Raw genomic sequence first — 16,674 nt, 5'->3', positions numbered from 1 at the left:
AACATAAAACCATCACTCTCTCTTTCTCATAGATCTTTCCTTAGATACGTTGGAGCTTTGTAAATATACCTTACTTGCCCATGAAATTTATGGAAAGTGCCAAATTGAAGACTATGGATTTATATCAAAGGTAATGCAGAGCTCATGTTTACTCAGACTTGCTCCCAGAAAAATGTGCATAAGTTTGCATTTTTACTGTTCTATTTGAAACCAGGATACCAAAGGAGTCAGTGTTGCAATAAGATGAAAGAGATGCTGATGATGCTTCTTATATAGCACTATCTACATACATGGCACTTCACAAAGCATGAGAGGACAGGTCCCTACCCAAGGAGTTTACAGTCTAAAGACAGACACAAGGGAAACAATGGAGGCTGGGGAAAATATGAGAAGAATAGGCTTCAGCAGTATGCGAACCGAGAACTACCGGAAGTACAAGCTGGGTTTCGAAGAGGCAGAGGAACTAGAGATCAAATCGCCAACATTCGCTGCATCATGGAGAAAGCAAGAGAATTCCAGAAAAACGTCTATTTCTGCTTCATTGACTACGCTAAAGCCTTTGATTGTGTAGATCACAACAAACTGTGGCAAATTCTTAAAGTGATGTGAGTACCAGACCACCTTACCTGTCTCCTGAGAAAGCTGTACGAGGGTCAAGAAGCAACAGTAAGAACCAGACATGGAACAACCGAGTGGTTCAAAATTGGGAAAGGAGTACGACAAGGCTGCATATTGTCACCCTGCTTATTTAACTTATATGCAGAGTACATCATGAGAAATGCTGGGTTGGATGAATCAGAGGTCGGAATTAAGATTGCTGGGAGAATTATCAACAACCTCCGATATGCAGACGATACCACCCTAATGGCAGAAAGCGAAGAGGATCGCAAGAGCCTCTTGTTGAGGGTGAAAGAGGAGAGTGCCAAAGCTGGTTTGAAACTCAACATTAAAAAAACTAAGATCATGGCATCTGGCCCCATCACTTCCTCGCATATAGAAGGGGAAGAAATGGAAGCAGTGACAGATTTTACTTTCTTGGGCTCCAAGATCACCACAGACGGTGACTGTAGCCATGAAATTAAAAGACGCTTGCTCCTTGGGAGGAAAGCTATGGCAAACCTAGACAGCATAGTAAGAAGCAGAGACATCACCTTGCTGACAAAGGTCCGTCTAATCAAAGCTATGGTTTTCCCAGTAGTAATGTTTGGCTGTGAGAGCTGGACTATAAGGAAGGCTGAGCGCCGAAGAATTGATGCTTTCGAACTGTGGTGCTGGAGAAGACTGTTACGAGTCCCCTGGACTGCAAGGAGATCAAATCAGTCAATCCTAAAGGAAATCAACCCTGAGTGCTCATTGGAAGGACAGATACTGAAGCTGAAGCTCCAATATTTTGGCCACCTAATGCGAAGAGAAAAGTCTCTGGAAAAGACCCTGATGCTGGGAAAGACTGAAGGCAAAAGGAGAAGGGGACGGCAGAGGATGAGATGGCTAGATAGCCTAACCGATGCAATGAATATGAACTTGAGCACACTCCGGGAGAGAGCGCAGGACAGGAAGGCCTGGCGTGCTATGGTCCATGGGGTCACGAAGAGTCAGACACGACTGAATGACTGAACAACAACAACAAAAAGACCTAGTTACAGTAGGCTATTGAGTCTAGAGCAGGGGTGGGCAAATGGTGGCCCTTTAAATGCTTTGGCCTACAACTCCCATCAGCCCTAGCCAGCATAGCCAGTGGTGAAGGATGATGGATGTTATAGGCCAAAACATTTGGAGGGCAACAAATTGCCCATCCCTGGTTTAAGGGCTTGTTCAAAAGGCCTCATAGAAAAAGTGAAGTGATGTATGGGAGAAAAGCAAATCAGCTGTATGTGGCTCCCACTCACAATTGTTCATCTGTTGTTTGTGTGCTCTCAGCCCTGTTCATTTATGACTCAAACAAGAGCCAAGGCACATGATGCTGCCATTGATGTCTACACCAGTTTCTTTCTCTCTCTTCAGCTTTCTCTGAAAGGAGAGACAGGAGAGGAAGGCTGAGTTCATACCCTGCTGAGGACCTGGCAGGATGGGCCTTCCATGTCTTGCCTCCTCCATTCATCTCACTCTTCTTCTTGTGGAGCTTTGATTAAAAAAATGATAGCACATTCCTCGTTTCTTTAGACAACCTCTTTTGGAGCCGATAAAGACCCTTACATGGAGTGGGCGTTCGATGACTTTTTCACTGAAGATGGGGCAGTGCTGGACCTCCCAGCTGTGCTGCCTTTTGCATTTGAAATTACGTCTTCTATTGTGCCTCCAGCAGGTAACTTTCTCTTGATTTAAGCTAGTTTCCACTTTCATTTCGCATATCCCATTTCTTAGTAAACCTGTATTCACTACTAATAAGTTACTAGATAACTTCCTGCTGTGTTCTGGGGAATGTTGGCAACCTTTATCTCATTTGTTTCTCTCTCTCGTTAAATACCACACCTAACCCTTCTACAAAATCATTGCTAAATCAGTAATATTCCATCTCTTCAGATCCAAAGTCCACCTTAATGCTGTGGTTAAAATATGTCAGTCTCTTTCCCCCTCTCTTCTATTGCATGTTTGTGCTCTCTCTTATTGACCTGGTTCGGATGACACAACAGCCCATGGGTTAAACAACCCATGGGCTGTTGTGCACAAGTGGGAAAGAGCCCACTTCTCCCTTTCCTTAGTAACCCATGATTGGCCTTCATAGATTGCTTACTGTGTCATCTGAACCCAGAGCACTGTGTCATCTGACCCTGGAGCACTGGTTTCTTTAGAGGCTAAACAACCCAGAAGTTAACTCATGGTTTGTTCTTGGGTTAACCGTTGGGTTGTTTAGTTCCTAAACAACTCATCACTCTGGGTTTGAACAACATGCTAAGCAACCTATGACGGAGCCAATTGTGGGTTGCTAAGGAAAAACAAAAGTGGTGGGTTTGCTGGTGGCAGTACTCCTGCTCGTGCACAACAACCCATAGATTGTTTAATCCATGGGCTGTCATGTCATCCAAACTGGCTGTCCCTTTCCCTGTCTGATTGATTGATTGATTGCATTTATACCCCGCCTTTTTTCCTCTTGCAAGGAACCCAAGGTGGCTTACATTCTCCTCCTCCTCTCCATTTTATCCTCACAACAACAACCCTGTGAGATGGGTTGGGCTGAGAGTGTGTGACTGGCCCAAAGTCACCCAGTGAGCTTTCATGGCTGAGTGGGGACTAGAACCCAGATCTCCCAGCTCCTAGTCCAATACTCTTGCCACTACACCACACTGGCTCTGACAGTCAGTCAGTCAGTCAGTCAGTCTCTCTCAATCTCAATCTCTCTCTCAATCTCCCTCTCCCTCCCCTCTTCAAGAAGGAAAGAAAAAGGGAATAAAAGCTGATGTCAATACTGAGTAGCTCATCTTAGCTCTGGTTGCAGCCCATTTGGGGGTCAGGACTCACCGGTTGTGACACAACATGTGCTGTGTAACAAAATGATAGCTTTTGTTTAACTTCAGGATCAAACAAATTTTGTTAAAAGTCAGTATATTCTAGATTAATACTTTTGTCACTTGTATGTAAATCTTTCATCTTGTCACTCTGACCATGTGACTCCCCTCCTTAAACGGTTTCACTGGCTTCCTCTCCACTCCTGGATCCTGTACAAGCTTTTTGTCCTCCCTTCAAACCCTCTCTAGTCTTGTCTCTCCTGATCTCTCTGCACTTTATATCTCAGCAGATCCATTCTTCTGACCTTCACTCATCCAGCTTCACTATCCTCAGCTGTCCACAGGTCTCCTGCTCCCTGAAACAACTCTGTCCATTAACCCTTGCTTCCCCTTATGTCTGGAACTGCCTCCCCACAATGCTTCTCTGCGACCACCTACCTTATAGAAATGTAATAAGCAAACTATTATTATTTCATTTAAGTCCCTCCTCAAAACCTACTTTTTCTGGGAGGCCTTTGGATCCGGGAGAGCTTCTTGTAATGAAGCCAAATGATATGTAATTGAAATAACCACATGCTCTTTCCATGCTTACCTATTTCCCCCTTCCTCTGTTGTTTCCCTGTGTTTATTTTAGATTATAAGCCCCTTAGATTGTAGGTAACTATCATACCTATCCTTTATAAAGTGACAGTTTCATAGATGGTGCTAAATAAATTAAACAAACATCATATCCCTCCCCACTCAAGGGCAGTGTTTTGTCCACTTGTAAAATACAATAATTAAGGGATATGTCAAAAGGTTTTGTTCAGAACAAGACACTAATTGCATAGTTCTAAATGGCTTTGCAGAGTGAGAGTTTAATCTAAACTGTTGGCAGTATTCCAAGATACTTTGCTACCGTATACAATTTCTGCCTTTCTCTTGCAGAACGGAAAATGTATCCTCTGGACTCTACCAGTTTGGCATATTGTCCATTTGAACAAGGTATTTACATGAGCAAATGGAACAAAAATACATCTCTAAGGGCTTAGACAGATTTTAAAAAGCAAGGATTGTGGTTAACATTTCTCATTGTAAATCCTTGAGTTTTAACTAGTCTTTGGTTTGCACAAGCTGTTAAAGAAGAGATTATTAGGCTGGTACCCAAGGGTTATTTTAGGCATGCTCAGGGCCCTGGGCATGACATGTTGGATTTTCTATCCACATCCAACCTCCTGCTTTTAAGAGCAGAGTTCCCATCGGCCACCATGCTAAAATTACAGCTTGTTTTCTAAAGCCCTGTCAGTTACAAAAGTGACTTGCTCTAGGACATGGGAGGCTAGTGTCTAGAGAAGCACAGTCCCAAAGCCCTCTGGGACTAGTTGTACACCTATCTGGATACTGATACTGTCTTCTTGCACCATCTTATTTTTTTACTTACTGTTTCACCTTTCCACCAGAAAATTGGTGCTCAAGGCTGGCACATCTTGCTGGACCACCTTTCAGGTCTGATCCAAACACGAGTTTTGCCATCAACTGATTGGGTTCTTTTTCAGTGGGTTGCTAGCCAAATTAGCTCACCGACTACCCAACATGTCCCACAATCCTTAATTTCCAGTGCAAACCAAATATTCATTGTTATAACATCCTGTTAACTTTTTTTGTCATAGGAAAGAGTATTTGCTTCTCATGCAGGAATCCCATCTCTGTTCTGCTCAACAGCCTTCAAGAATGTAGTCAATATGAGTTGGCTTTGGGGCTAATCATCTCCTCCTTTGGGTCCTTGTTTCAGCACATGATTGCAAACAACATGGATATTGGTCTGGGTGAAAAGGTATGGGGGCATTCTTGGGGCGAGGCTACTCTAATGCGGCCTGCCTTAGGGTCAAAGTAGATATGACACCCTTCATTCATTAGCAGTTATGATCAGCATTTTTTAAATAAATAGTGTGTAGGGTGGTGGGTTTTTTTTAACCCTTTGCCCATGCTGTGGTCAATGGAAAGTTTCTTTGCCATGCAAATAGCAGATCCAGGGGCCCCAATCCAGATCAAGTCTGCAGTAGAGGGCAAAGGGTTAATACACGCACACTACTACAGTTCAAGGTCTTGCTGTTGGCATATAAAGCCCCGAATGGCTTGGGACCAGGTTACCTGGAGAATCGCCTTCTCTGATATAGGCCTATGCAATCACTAAGATCATGGGTGATGGCCTTGCTGGTTGTGATGTGACCCATAGATTGCCATCTGATGGCAACCCGGAAGCAGGCCTTCTCAGTGGTGGCATGCACCTTATGGAAAGCTGTCCCCTGGTATTTGGGAATCACCAACTATGGCATGTTTTAGGTGCCTGTTAAAGACCCATCTCTTTACTGAAGCTTTCCCTGAATGATTGTGATGCCCAATTAGTTTGTTTAGTACATATTAGGTTTTTAGTTTTGGTTTTAAATATTTTGAACATTTTAACTGATGCATTTTTGTATTATGATTTAATTTTTGATTTTATAAACTGCTTAGAGATATTTTTATATATGGTAAGCGTTATACAACTCAGTTAAATAACTAAATAAAAACAAAGAGCCGGTTTTTATTGGCTTAGTACAGTTTAGAGAGCTTTGGCTATTTGGCGGTATTGAAATAAATAAACTAAGAATATGGGCTGCCATTTGGAGATTGGAGGTACCCTCCATGTTTTAGATACATGTGATTATTCATCAGGAGTAATCACTGTTGTCTCTAATTTATTATGAGATGTAAAAAAACAAACCATAACCACAAAAAATGTTCTTGAAATATTTTGCAGTACTGTTGTTTCCATTCATGTCTAACCCTTTTCTGACCTTTGCCAAGGTGGGGGCAGTGGTGCTATTTCTCCTGAGTTTACCACAGGCCCTGTAAGGACAGCAGCAGTGGTAGGAACACCAAAAAGTTGGGGAGAAGCATTAACTTCATGCCCCCACCCCCCAACATCTCTCTTGCCTTCCCCACCACCAAGAGGCAACTTAATTTCTTTGTACTGAATCATTGTAATCTGTTGTACACCATCTTCAGGATCATTGGATCAAAAGGCAGGGTATGAAATTTTTGAAATAAAGAAATAAGTGTGCTTAACTAAAGAAGCATTATTAACATTCTAGCAAAGATGGTTCTTGACATTTGCCGAGGAAGCAGGTGTCATATACATTTGTTGCTTTCATAGCAACAAAAATGTCTACAGCATTTCCAATGTATTATTCTACATCCATCAGCTGCATGATCAGAAAACACGAGATGGTGCCAGAGCATTCCTCTTTACAATGATGCAGAGTTCCACTTCAGAGATCAAAAATATTGTTATGGCCCTATTGCACAAGGTGAGCACATGCAATGTACTGCAGAGGTGGGGAGCTATTTAGCCCCGCGGGGCGGGAGGGATGATATCAGAGGGTGGACCCTGCCCCCTATGTCTCTCCCCTGAAGCCCCGCCTCCTGGCCACATAGCAAAGTTTCTCCATACAGAGGAAAACACAGAGCAATTACCCCATACCTTTCTCTGCATAGAAAAATGCCTTTTTCTGTAACTTTCTGCACCAAAAAACAGCTTTTTCTCTGTGCAGAGAGATCTCTGCATGGTTAAAAAGACAGTCCCTCCCAATGGGAGAGAAAAGCAGCCTTTCTATACCACTGGAAGAGGAACGCTCCACTGTGAACAGTACTGGAGTTACAAACGGGCTTCCACTACAGAAAGCCTCACTTTCTCTTCGGCTGGGAGAGGGGGGCAGGACTTGGAAGAGGGGGCAAGGCCTCTCCACCTCTACAAGCTGGATGGGGAACCTACATGAGCCAGATTAGGTTCCTCATCACTTGTGTACTATAGCGTTACAATGTACTGTATTGTGAGGAGCAAAAGAACTTTGCAGAGCATCACATTCCCTTCCCCAAATTCTTGTGCAGTTCCCATTCACTCAGGGGTGCTTGTCTGGGGGTGGGGGGTGTTCTTCATCTGCCAGGTACCACCTCCTTTTCTGGCTTTTTGATTTATGTCCAGAAAAGGAAAGTATTAAGTTAAGTAGAATATTTTAAGGTGCTTATTAAGGACTGTTTGCTTCTGTAGGTTTTCAACAGTCACCTGATAGATCTCAATCTTGCACTGGGTTACTGCATTCTATTGCCCAAAGAAATTATATTTGTAAAGCTCTGGGACATCATAAACAAAACACCACAAAATTACAGCAAGATTCTGGTAAGCTCTGACTAATTTTAAAAAGTTAATTGGGCATATAAACATGCTAAGCTTGTTCATGAAAAATATTCTACCCATGAATTTATGCAGGTTCTAAAAGTTTCTAATTTGCAAATGACACAGTCTAATGTTGTGTTTAAATTACTTTTTCAGTGATTAGCTTTAAATACTCCTGTATCTCTTTAGTCCAACATAAGAACTCCCAAATTAAGCTTGGCCTAGTCAGTTATCTTTGATGATCTCAAGTTCCAGCATTCCTCGAGCAGGTAGTGGGGAGAGAAAATCCTCCCAATTTGCCTTTTTTATACCCTCCATCATTCTTGTTCTAAGGACTGGAAGTGTTCCAGTGGTGCTGGAATTATTTGAGACAAATAAGCCCCTTCAGGCACCTAATTCCACTTAGCAAGTTGCCTCACAGTGGCCCTGTTTTGGACGTATGCTAAGCTGTGATTTAGCATGACAAAACGGCTTCAGGCACAATCGCAAGGGGGAGATCAAAAGCATCTGCTCCCACTTTTAAACTAACCAGAGTTCCCAATTACATCCAAACTTGGGGGAGCTCTGGTTTGTTCAGACAATCCAGGATCAAACCATTGTTTATGATCCTGGCTTGTTGGCAAAACATAGTTTAAACTAACCAGAGTTCCCCAAATTCAGTTGTAACAAGAAATTCTAGGTTATTTTAAAAGTGAAAGCAGATGCTTCTAATCTCATCCTCATGGCCATGCTGGAGGAGGAGAGGGGAAGGGAGGGAGCTCATGAGCTTGAGGCTCATGCACATAACACTAAACCATAGCATATATTTAAATAGATACAAAATAAAATACATCATTAAGAGTTTGAGTGACACAAGGAGGACAATAAGACAGAAAATCATGAGGGGAGAGGGCTATAAAAGAACTTAAGAATTGGTGCATGATTGCAAATATATGTGTGCCATTACAGTTCCTTTTCTCCCGGACAGGCCATTGGTCTTGTTGGAGCACAACTGGCCAGTCACTATGAAGAGACAAAGGAGAAACAAGCATTTGAAGAAATAATCACTGATGCTGAATGGGGTATACAGCTTGGTAAACTTGGTGTGCGTGATCCTTTTTATAACTGAATTTGGAACAAATGGTTGGGCTGATACGTTTCCTGACAGTTGATTTTTAAACTAGCTCTTTGATTGTAGTTTATTTATTTATTTATTTACATCTATAGTGGGGAAAAAATCCACCAAATTTTGCTGTTAAACAATCTCTGTTGCAGTTTGGCTTTTGCACATCAGTACTTCGTGGATTGTCCTGTTGTTCATTTTGCTTGTGTCGTTAGCTGATTATGCCAGGTCACCAAAGCCCCATATAGGCATTTATTTCACTCCTCAGTACTTTTACTCAAGAGTTGCCCTAGATAGGTCAGTTTAGGCCCTCCAGAGTGAGTGAGTTGTAGTGATGACACAGCTTTAAACCAGGTGGGAGTTTGCAACTCAGGCTGTTTCCAGGCCAGGGACTCTTAGTACTAACAATAGAAAGGCATTGTGCAGCACTCCATCAGCACTTGCCGTTTTAAATTTGGCATTTTGTTTGTCTGTAGGTCTCTTTTCAGAATTTATTTAGAAAGCCATCAGTAAGGAAGAAAGAGCTTCTAAGAACATTGGTTCAGCATCCAAATATGGATACAGATCTCATATTAAAATACTGCCGGTAAGACAGCTAAATTTTATTGTTGCAATAAAAATGCCATTTTATTCCAAAAGCACAGAAAGGGGAATGTTTTAAGCTGGATTACAATCACTAAGAAAAGTCTGTGTTTAAAAGTAAAACAAATCTTCCCTACCCTGTTTTATACAGAAATACACTCCCTGATTAAGTCATTGGTTTTCTGAATAAGGAGGTTTTGGTTGTGTTCCCTCCCCCTCTTTAGCACATTCCTGTTGGATACTGATGCAGCATTGCAGCTTTGCATTGAAACACACCTCCAGAATGCCAGCACTTGTCATGCTGAAGGAGACTCTTTGGGGGAGTTTGGGAAGCAAGAAACTCATGCCTCAGCGGTGGCCAGAGCTGCGGAAATGATCCCCCGCCTGAGCAACACCAGTGGCTTGGTTGCAAGTCTCAGTGCAATGTTGTACAAGGTAGAACAATATAAAACATACATGCTGTGTTTTAATCCCCAAACCTCTCTCATTGTATAGAGCAAGAAGATATTAATTACTTGAACGAGATGAAAACACCATCAGATTTAACCCCTGCAGGGCAGGGCTACCCACAGAGTAACTAATAATATTCCACAAGGCCTACAGTAAGGTGGGTGGGTCCAAAGGGGAAAAGGGTGGTACCCAAAAACCCACCATAGTTTAGCTTAAAGTTGTTATTGCCAGTAACGCAGCCTTAGGAGAGGCATTTCAACCTGTTAGAATGGGGGGAAACTGTACAAAAACTTGGAAACCACCAAACAATTGGGAGAAATGGAGTAGGGGCAGAGAAAGGGGGCATGGCCATCTGGAGAGGGCCAGATTGGGACCCCAGATGGGTCAGATTTGCACCCCTAAGGTTCTTCACCCATGCTCCAGAGCAAATGACTTTTCTCTGAGACTTTGTGACAGACAAGAGGTGTCCAACGTTACGAACTTCCAAGAGCAACTACCAAATCTTTGTATGGCCAAGAGCCACATATTATGCATTACTTGCCTTTCCTACCCCATTATCACATGCCCTTAACAGCTGCATATGAACGTGGGGTGTAAAACCTATTGGGATGATTAGCACCATCTGAACCAGCGTTTGAATCTGATCGGCAAACCTTGGCTATGATACAACCTGATTAGCACCAACCATGGTAAAGGCCAACAGAGGAAGTGCAGGAGGAGGTATTCGTGCTTGCCAGTGTAGGGGCTGGGGAAGAGTATCTGATGCCATAACCATGATGAAGGGATGAGCTGTGTTTATGTCTCCAGCAGTCTGAAGTGTTTCAATTTTACAAGCTTTGTAATCTGGAATTAACTGTTCATTTTGGTTCTGTTTTCATGTATTTGTTTCCCACTTGCTTCTAATCCCTGGAACAGCTTGATCCATATGACTATGAAACTATTGAAAGTCTTCTGACGATTATAGAAAGGGCTGGTGGGGGAGCAGCAGGCATCTCGTTGAATTGGGTAAGATGATGATGGTTGCTTTACTTACATGCATAATTGCAATCAGGCATTTAAAAGGGTGTATCCATTTGTTGGACTGTGGACTATTCTTGCTGGTTTGGCATAATATGCTCAGTTATGGAGAGAAACTCCCAAAACACTTTGGGTTGTATCCAGTGGGCTGTATCCAATGTTAGCCTAACTTAAGTCCCATTCATTTCAATGGGTCTACTTTAAGGAGGACTAACATTGATACAACCCCTAGATGTTTTAGGCAGTACTGCAGAGCAGTAAGACCCATATCTGGATACCATGCCTTTTTTCAAAAAATGCTTGACCATGTGTTTCAAAAGTGTGTAATTCCCAGGCCTTATTAACTGTAACATTATTCAGTAGCTCTGCCTAAATTGCATTCATGTTTCATGAGTGTGTCTGTGTGTTTCTGTCTATTTCAAAAGCTAGCTTTTTAAGCAGGACGAGGGAGTAAGCATTCCAGTTTTTATTTTTGTCTGCTCCTCTAGGCCCTGATGCTTATTAAACACCTGAAATCCTATAAAAGAACTTCTGCTCCTGGCGATCTGGAACATCAGTATGTTTTCGAACAAGCTATTCCTCTGTCACCAGCTGCTCAAACTAGGCTGCCCTTCCACTTGATCTTCTTTAGAACTTCACGGTGTTTCTGGAAAGTCATTTGTAAGCTGGCAAAACATATCTTCTTTTAAACAAATAAAATCCTTTGCAAGAGAGATGTGTTTTAATGGCAGAACTCACTCAGAAAACCATTCCTGGTCTCTATCTTTTACAGCTGCAGAACTCAGTGAGGAATCATTCCCAAAGCTTCTCTTGATCTCCAAACTGATGAAGGTAATGATGATCATACTTTTGTTCTTGTTTTAACTTGCAGAATTAGCTATCACCAGAGGGGATGATGAGTATGAGCTTAGGTCAGGGGTGGGGAAACTCAAGCTTGGGGTCCTGATCCAGCCCTCTGAGGTTCCCCAGATGGCCACATCCCCTTCACCTGGCCCTGGCCCTTTTCCCCCAACCACCAAACTGCTTTTGAGTTCCCCCCTCATTCTGAAAGGCTGGAATGCCTCTCCTAAGCCTTTGTTACCGACAGTAAGAGCTTTAAGCTACAATATGCTGGTAATTTTTGAATTTCTGGCCCCACCTAGAGATGTGAAGGCCCGGGGGGGGGGATGGAAAATTGGCGGGGGGCTTTTTTTCTGTTTTTTTCCGAGGACCATTTTTGTTTGTTTCTGAAAAATTGGAAAAATTGAACAGCTTTGGATTATGAAATATTTTCTTCTAGGATTTAAGACAAAGTATTAATATATTGTTTCCCTGCCTTTATTCCCCCCAAAATAATTTCTAAAAACTATGTAATAAGAACACATTTATAGACAGACTAGAGATGTAAAATATCTGGAAATAATGAAGCCATGGGGGAAATGTTTTTTTAATCCTCTCTGTAAGATTCCCAGCATCTTTCATGCTGGGAATCTTACAGAGTTCTTGCATTCCTTATTAAAATTATTGATCTAAAGTATATTTTACTGATAGACATTTATGCTCAGTTTCCCAGTATGTGAGTAGAGTCACTATTGTGCATTCTTGACACTGTGGGTTTTGTTCTGTTGAGTCTGTGTTTCTGATGCTGTAGCAGTCATTTAATGTAGTTCTAATTATTCAGACAATAATTACAAATTTACTTTTAAAAGTTTTAAAATATAATGATAATTTTATGAACAATCTAAGCCATACATAAAATAACTTTAGGAACAGAAAGGCTGTCTTATGTTCCTAAAGCAGCCTTCCCCAATCTGGTGCCCCCCGAATGTTTTGGACTACAGTGCCCACCATTCCTCACCATTGGCCATGCTGCCTGAGGGTGATGGGAGCTGACATTCAAAATATCTGGAGGGCACCAGGTTGGGGAAGGCTGTCCTACAGCAACAAAGTGACTTTAGATTTGTAAAGAGTGCTAAAAAAGTTAGTATTGATTATTTTTCAATTTTTTCAACATTTCCCATCCCCATCCTCCACAAAAATACCCATTCTTTTCCCATGGCCTCAAAATTTCTGGAAATTTTACATCTTTAGCCCGGCCCCTTTTGCCTTTGGCCCTTCCTGTCACTGGAATGCGGCCCCTGAGAGGTTTTGGAAATGGAATTTGGCCATCGGGCTGAAACAGGTTCCCCACCCTGGCTTAGGTAGAAGAGGAAGCTGAAATGCCCCCATTACGATGGCCATAGGCAGAGGGAAGTATGGTACTAGGGGTGTTGGGCAGCCAAGAGGAAGGGCATTCAGACACCGAAGAACTGTCCCCTCTTCTGTTCCTATCCCTAGCCAATAGGTTGCCCTGTCAACTTGCGCTCTGGTCTGGTAGTGCTGCTGTTTGAAACCAGGTTGGTCCATAATAAAGCATTAATCATGGATGAAGGCATGTATGACCAGGCCTGTATTACTGAGACCTGGGTAGATGGGCTAGGAAGAGCTAATTTCTCAGCAGTGTCCACCTGGGTTTGCTCTGCCTGCTGTTGAAGGAGCATCAGAACAGTGAGGGAAGTGGAATGCAGTATCCTGGAAGAGGCCATGGCCGATCAAAAGAAGCCCATACTGCAACATTTTGTTGCAGGTACCACTGGTAGTGCCCTTAAAGTCATTGCAACAGGAAGATCTTGCTCTACCCTGTTGATTTTTGTCCTCCCTTGCCCCCAGGTCTCGCTGGATACCCTCCACATGTCCGCAGCCAACCATGTGTTCCAAGAAAAGCTGAAGCCAAAAATGCTGGAATCGACAAGAAGTGGATATTTGCTGGCAGCTAACAAGGAGACGGCTAAAACCATCCAGGCCATTCAGTCTTACCTGCTCTCTATCGCTAACCCAGAATGGGCCACGGCACTTGCCTGCAAGATTGCTCAAGAATTTCCAACAGGTATGGAGAAGGTCCATTTATTGCTCTGGCCTCTTAACTGGAGTCAAAGGAATTCATCATAAAAGAATGAAATGTCTTAATACCCATACCAGATGATTTGTCCATCATTGTCTACTCCAGCCTTTGCCCTCCTGGTGCCCTCCAGATGTGTTGGACTGACATGCTAGCTAAGAATGGTGGGACTTGCAACCCAACACATCTGGAAGGCGCCAGGTTGGAGAAGACTGGTCTACTCTCACAGCAGTTCTCCAGGGTCGCAGGCAGAGGTTTCTCATGTCACCTGCTATCAGTCCTTCTAGCTGCATGCAGAGGATGTGGTCTGCCACTGGGCTATGTCCCTCCCAATATGCGTGGTGGCTTTGTGTGAGAGAGGCGCTCTGTATTGCTCAGAGGAGGGGTGGGTAACATGTGACCCATGGGCCGCGTGCAACTCCTGTTGCCCCCTGCTGCAGCCCCCCAAACTGTAAAAACAAAAAACCCTTTTAAAACAAAAGAGCATCCACAACAGACGTTTTGAAGCCTTTTTGCAACAGAGCACTAAAACAGAGCACCAGAAGGGTCAACATTAGCAGAGGGGAGATGCAGCCTGTGAGGAGGGTGGGTGGGTTGAAAATGGCCCCCAGACCTCTTCCAGTTGCCCACCCCTGGCTGAGAGAGAGTCTATTTATTTCTTCCCAGGATAGATTGGGAGGATCCCCACAGCCGAGATTCTCCAAGGCCCCACCCCTTTCCCCATCTAAAATGAATGTTGTTTCCCAGGAGTACATGAGATTTAGATGGCTCCAGTCCTCACTCTATGGCTGGGTTCGGATGATCACGTAGGGAGAAGAAGCCACCGTGGCTTCTCCCCCCACCCCCATGCGTACCACATGCGTGCCGGTTGTTTACATATTTCCCCGTGCTGCGGCGTGGGTCACAGTGGGGACAGCTTTGTACCCACCCTACAACCCACAATGTGCAGTAGGGTTGTAGAGTGGGTACGAAGCCAGCCCCGTGCCACACACCGCATTCGGATGACACACCAACCCATGCTGCAGCATGGGGAATTATGTAAACAACTGGTGCAGGGTTGCAGAGAGAAGCCACAATGGCTTCTTCTCCCTATGTGATTGTCCGAATGCACCCTGTCTCTCACACGTGGACGTGGACTGTGGTGACGCCATGGATTGCTACATGTTTTTATACAGTCTAACATGGTGGGACAGGCTAGGCCGCTGTCCTGAGTGCTAGTTGCTCCCATGGTCCCTTTTCACATTCCCAAGCTGAGATTTGCCACAGCACCAGGCTTTGAGGGTGAGCCCTAGTCCCAACAAGCTCTGAAACCTAAGCAAAAAGGCAAGATGTCAGGTGTATCAGAGAGAGAGAGCTCCATGTTACCATAATTTTTATTTTTCCCTCTCCCTCTCCAGGGCCCATCAAAGTCCAGGCTTTGAAAATCTGTCTCAGTTTAGCTGAAAAATGGCTGAAGAATACAACTGTGACGGTATTGACTCATGCATCACAAAACCCTCAGAATATTCACAGAACAGTTTCAAATTCCGCATGTGTGTGTAAGATAAAATGCCAGTTCCCAGGGTTCTGTTCCTCTCTAGTGGAACAAAGAAACAACCTGGGGGCAGGACTGTGTTGATTATGGGGCTGGCCTATATAGATAGGAGCAGGTTTGATTCTCAATGGCTGGAGTTACCATAGGAAGGGAGCAGATTTGGGTTTCTCCCATTCATTCCTATGAAGAGAAGTATATCTCTGCAGGATGCTTGACAATGGGCTGGTTTGCATGATCACTGCAGCCCACTGTGGCTTATTTAAGTCATGGCGGGTTGCAGTGTGTTCCAGTGGCCATTTTAAATATTCCACCCCCGATGGGGGGGTTGTCGTGGTTGTGTTGCCCAAACCCAGGCAGCAGGGGTTGTTTTGAGGGTTCAGCAACTTTCAAATAACCTTACAACAGACCATGGGTTATTTGTCTAACCTTTAAACAACCCCTGCTGCCTGGGTTCAGGTGGCATGACAAACCATGGCAACCCCCCACCAGGGGCTGAATATTCAGAATGGCTGCTGGCATGCGCTGCAACCTACCATGGCTTAAGCCACGGTGGGCTGCAGTGATCGTGTGAACCAAGTCAGTATGTCTCTTTGCAGAGAGTGTGCATAGATGCACTATGCAATCACTCACACACAGGGATTTCCCTCCACACAAACCCCACCCTAGACAATTTGCTAGTTTTTGCTTGCTTGTTCATAAAACACAAAGTTTTCTAGGTCCTGTGCTACCATTTTTTTTAAAAGACAGAAAACCAATTGGGGTTGGGGTGGGGGAGCAGTGTTCTAAATAAACGGAATCTCTGTTATCTCCAGTCTGTGACTGGAGATAACTAGGGGATTCCCCGTCATGTCACTCATCCTTCCGTTGGAAGCGGGCACAGTGCACTAATGGGAAACCCCTTGTTACCACAGACTGGAGATAACAAATGGATTCCTCCCCCTGCCTCCTTCCCAAGTCCCCAGTAGCTTCCAGGCCAGGGGGCAAGGCTTGGGAAGGGGCCCGATGGGGATTCCCTGCGTTACATGGACGAATTGAGCTTACAGCTTTGACTTGCAAGGCAGTCCTGTTGGCTTTTTGCTTTTTTTCAATTTTTTTGTTCACAGAGCTTCTAGGTTCTGCTTGTAAAAAAATGTTCTGTCTTTGGATAAAGGACGAGTCTCGTGAGAAGGCCCGAGTGCACCTGAAGAAGCTGCAGGTACAACACCAGAGATCAGCTACAGAGGCCGTGCTTACAGCCCACAAGCTGAACTCAGAGGACCATCAGAAGCTTATTGGGAAGCCTGCGAATCTGGTTGTTTTGCTTTATCAGCACAGCAGCATTGCTGAAAGAGTTCAGAATCCAACTAGCAGAGATTACCCGGGTGAGCTCACACTGCCTCCGCCCCCTTGCCAGAACCAGCTCCAAAAGGGTCAGGCGTTTGCCAGGGACCCCTA

At 44.0% G+C, this 16,674-nt stretch overlaps 1 protein-coding gene across 2 annotated transcripts in view; it reads left to right on the top strand.

Moving 5' to 3' along the window:
- Window positions 1-16,674, top strand: part of KNTC1 (kinetochore associated 1) — a 62,453-nt gene that overhangs the window by 28,779 nt on the left and 17,000 nt on the right. For both annotated transcript variants that reach the window (XM_084819253.1, XM_084819254.1), the window contains exons 36-50: window positions 33-130; window positions 2,161-2,302; window positions 4,371-4,427; window positions 5,093-5,256; window positions 6,668-6,772; window positions 7,513-7,641; window positions 8,606-8,722; window positions 9,217-9,326; window positions 9,547-9,757; window positions 10,688-10,777; window positions 11,278-11,449; window positions 11,562-11,620; window positions 13,478-13,694; window positions 15,104-15,177; window positions 16,391-16,601. In XM_084819253.1, the coding sequence (XP_084675379.1) occupies window positions 33-130; window positions 2,161-2,302; window positions 4,371-4,427; window positions 5,093-5,256; window positions 6,668-6,772; window positions 7,513-7,641; window positions 8,606-8,722; window positions 9,217-9,326; window positions 9,547-9,757; window positions 10,688-10,777; window positions 11,278-11,449; window positions 11,562-11,620; window positions 13,478-13,694; window positions 15,104-15,177; window positions 16,391-16,601 (1,956 nt within the window). The remainder of the gene's footprint in view (window positions 1-32; window positions 131-2,160; window positions 2,303-4,370; window positions 4,428-5,092; window positions 5,257-6,667; window positions 6,773-7,512; window positions 7,642-8,605; window positions 8,723-9,216; window positions 9,327-9,546; window positions 9,758-10,687; window positions 10,778-11,277; window positions 11,450-11,561; window positions 11,621-13,477; window positions 13,695-15,103; window positions 15,178-16,390; window positions 16,602-16,674) is intronic.

Source organism: Heloderma suspectum, chromosome 13, assembly GCF_057233095.1.
Source record: "Heloderma suspectum isolate Gila_16-S chromosome 13, 16-S_ref, whole genome shotgun sequence".
Taxonomy (NCBI): Eukaryota; Metazoa; Chordata; class Lepidosauria; order Squamata; family Helodermatidae; genus Heloderma; species Heloderma suspectum.
This window is presented reverse-complemented; position numbering and strand designations above follow the sequence as displayed.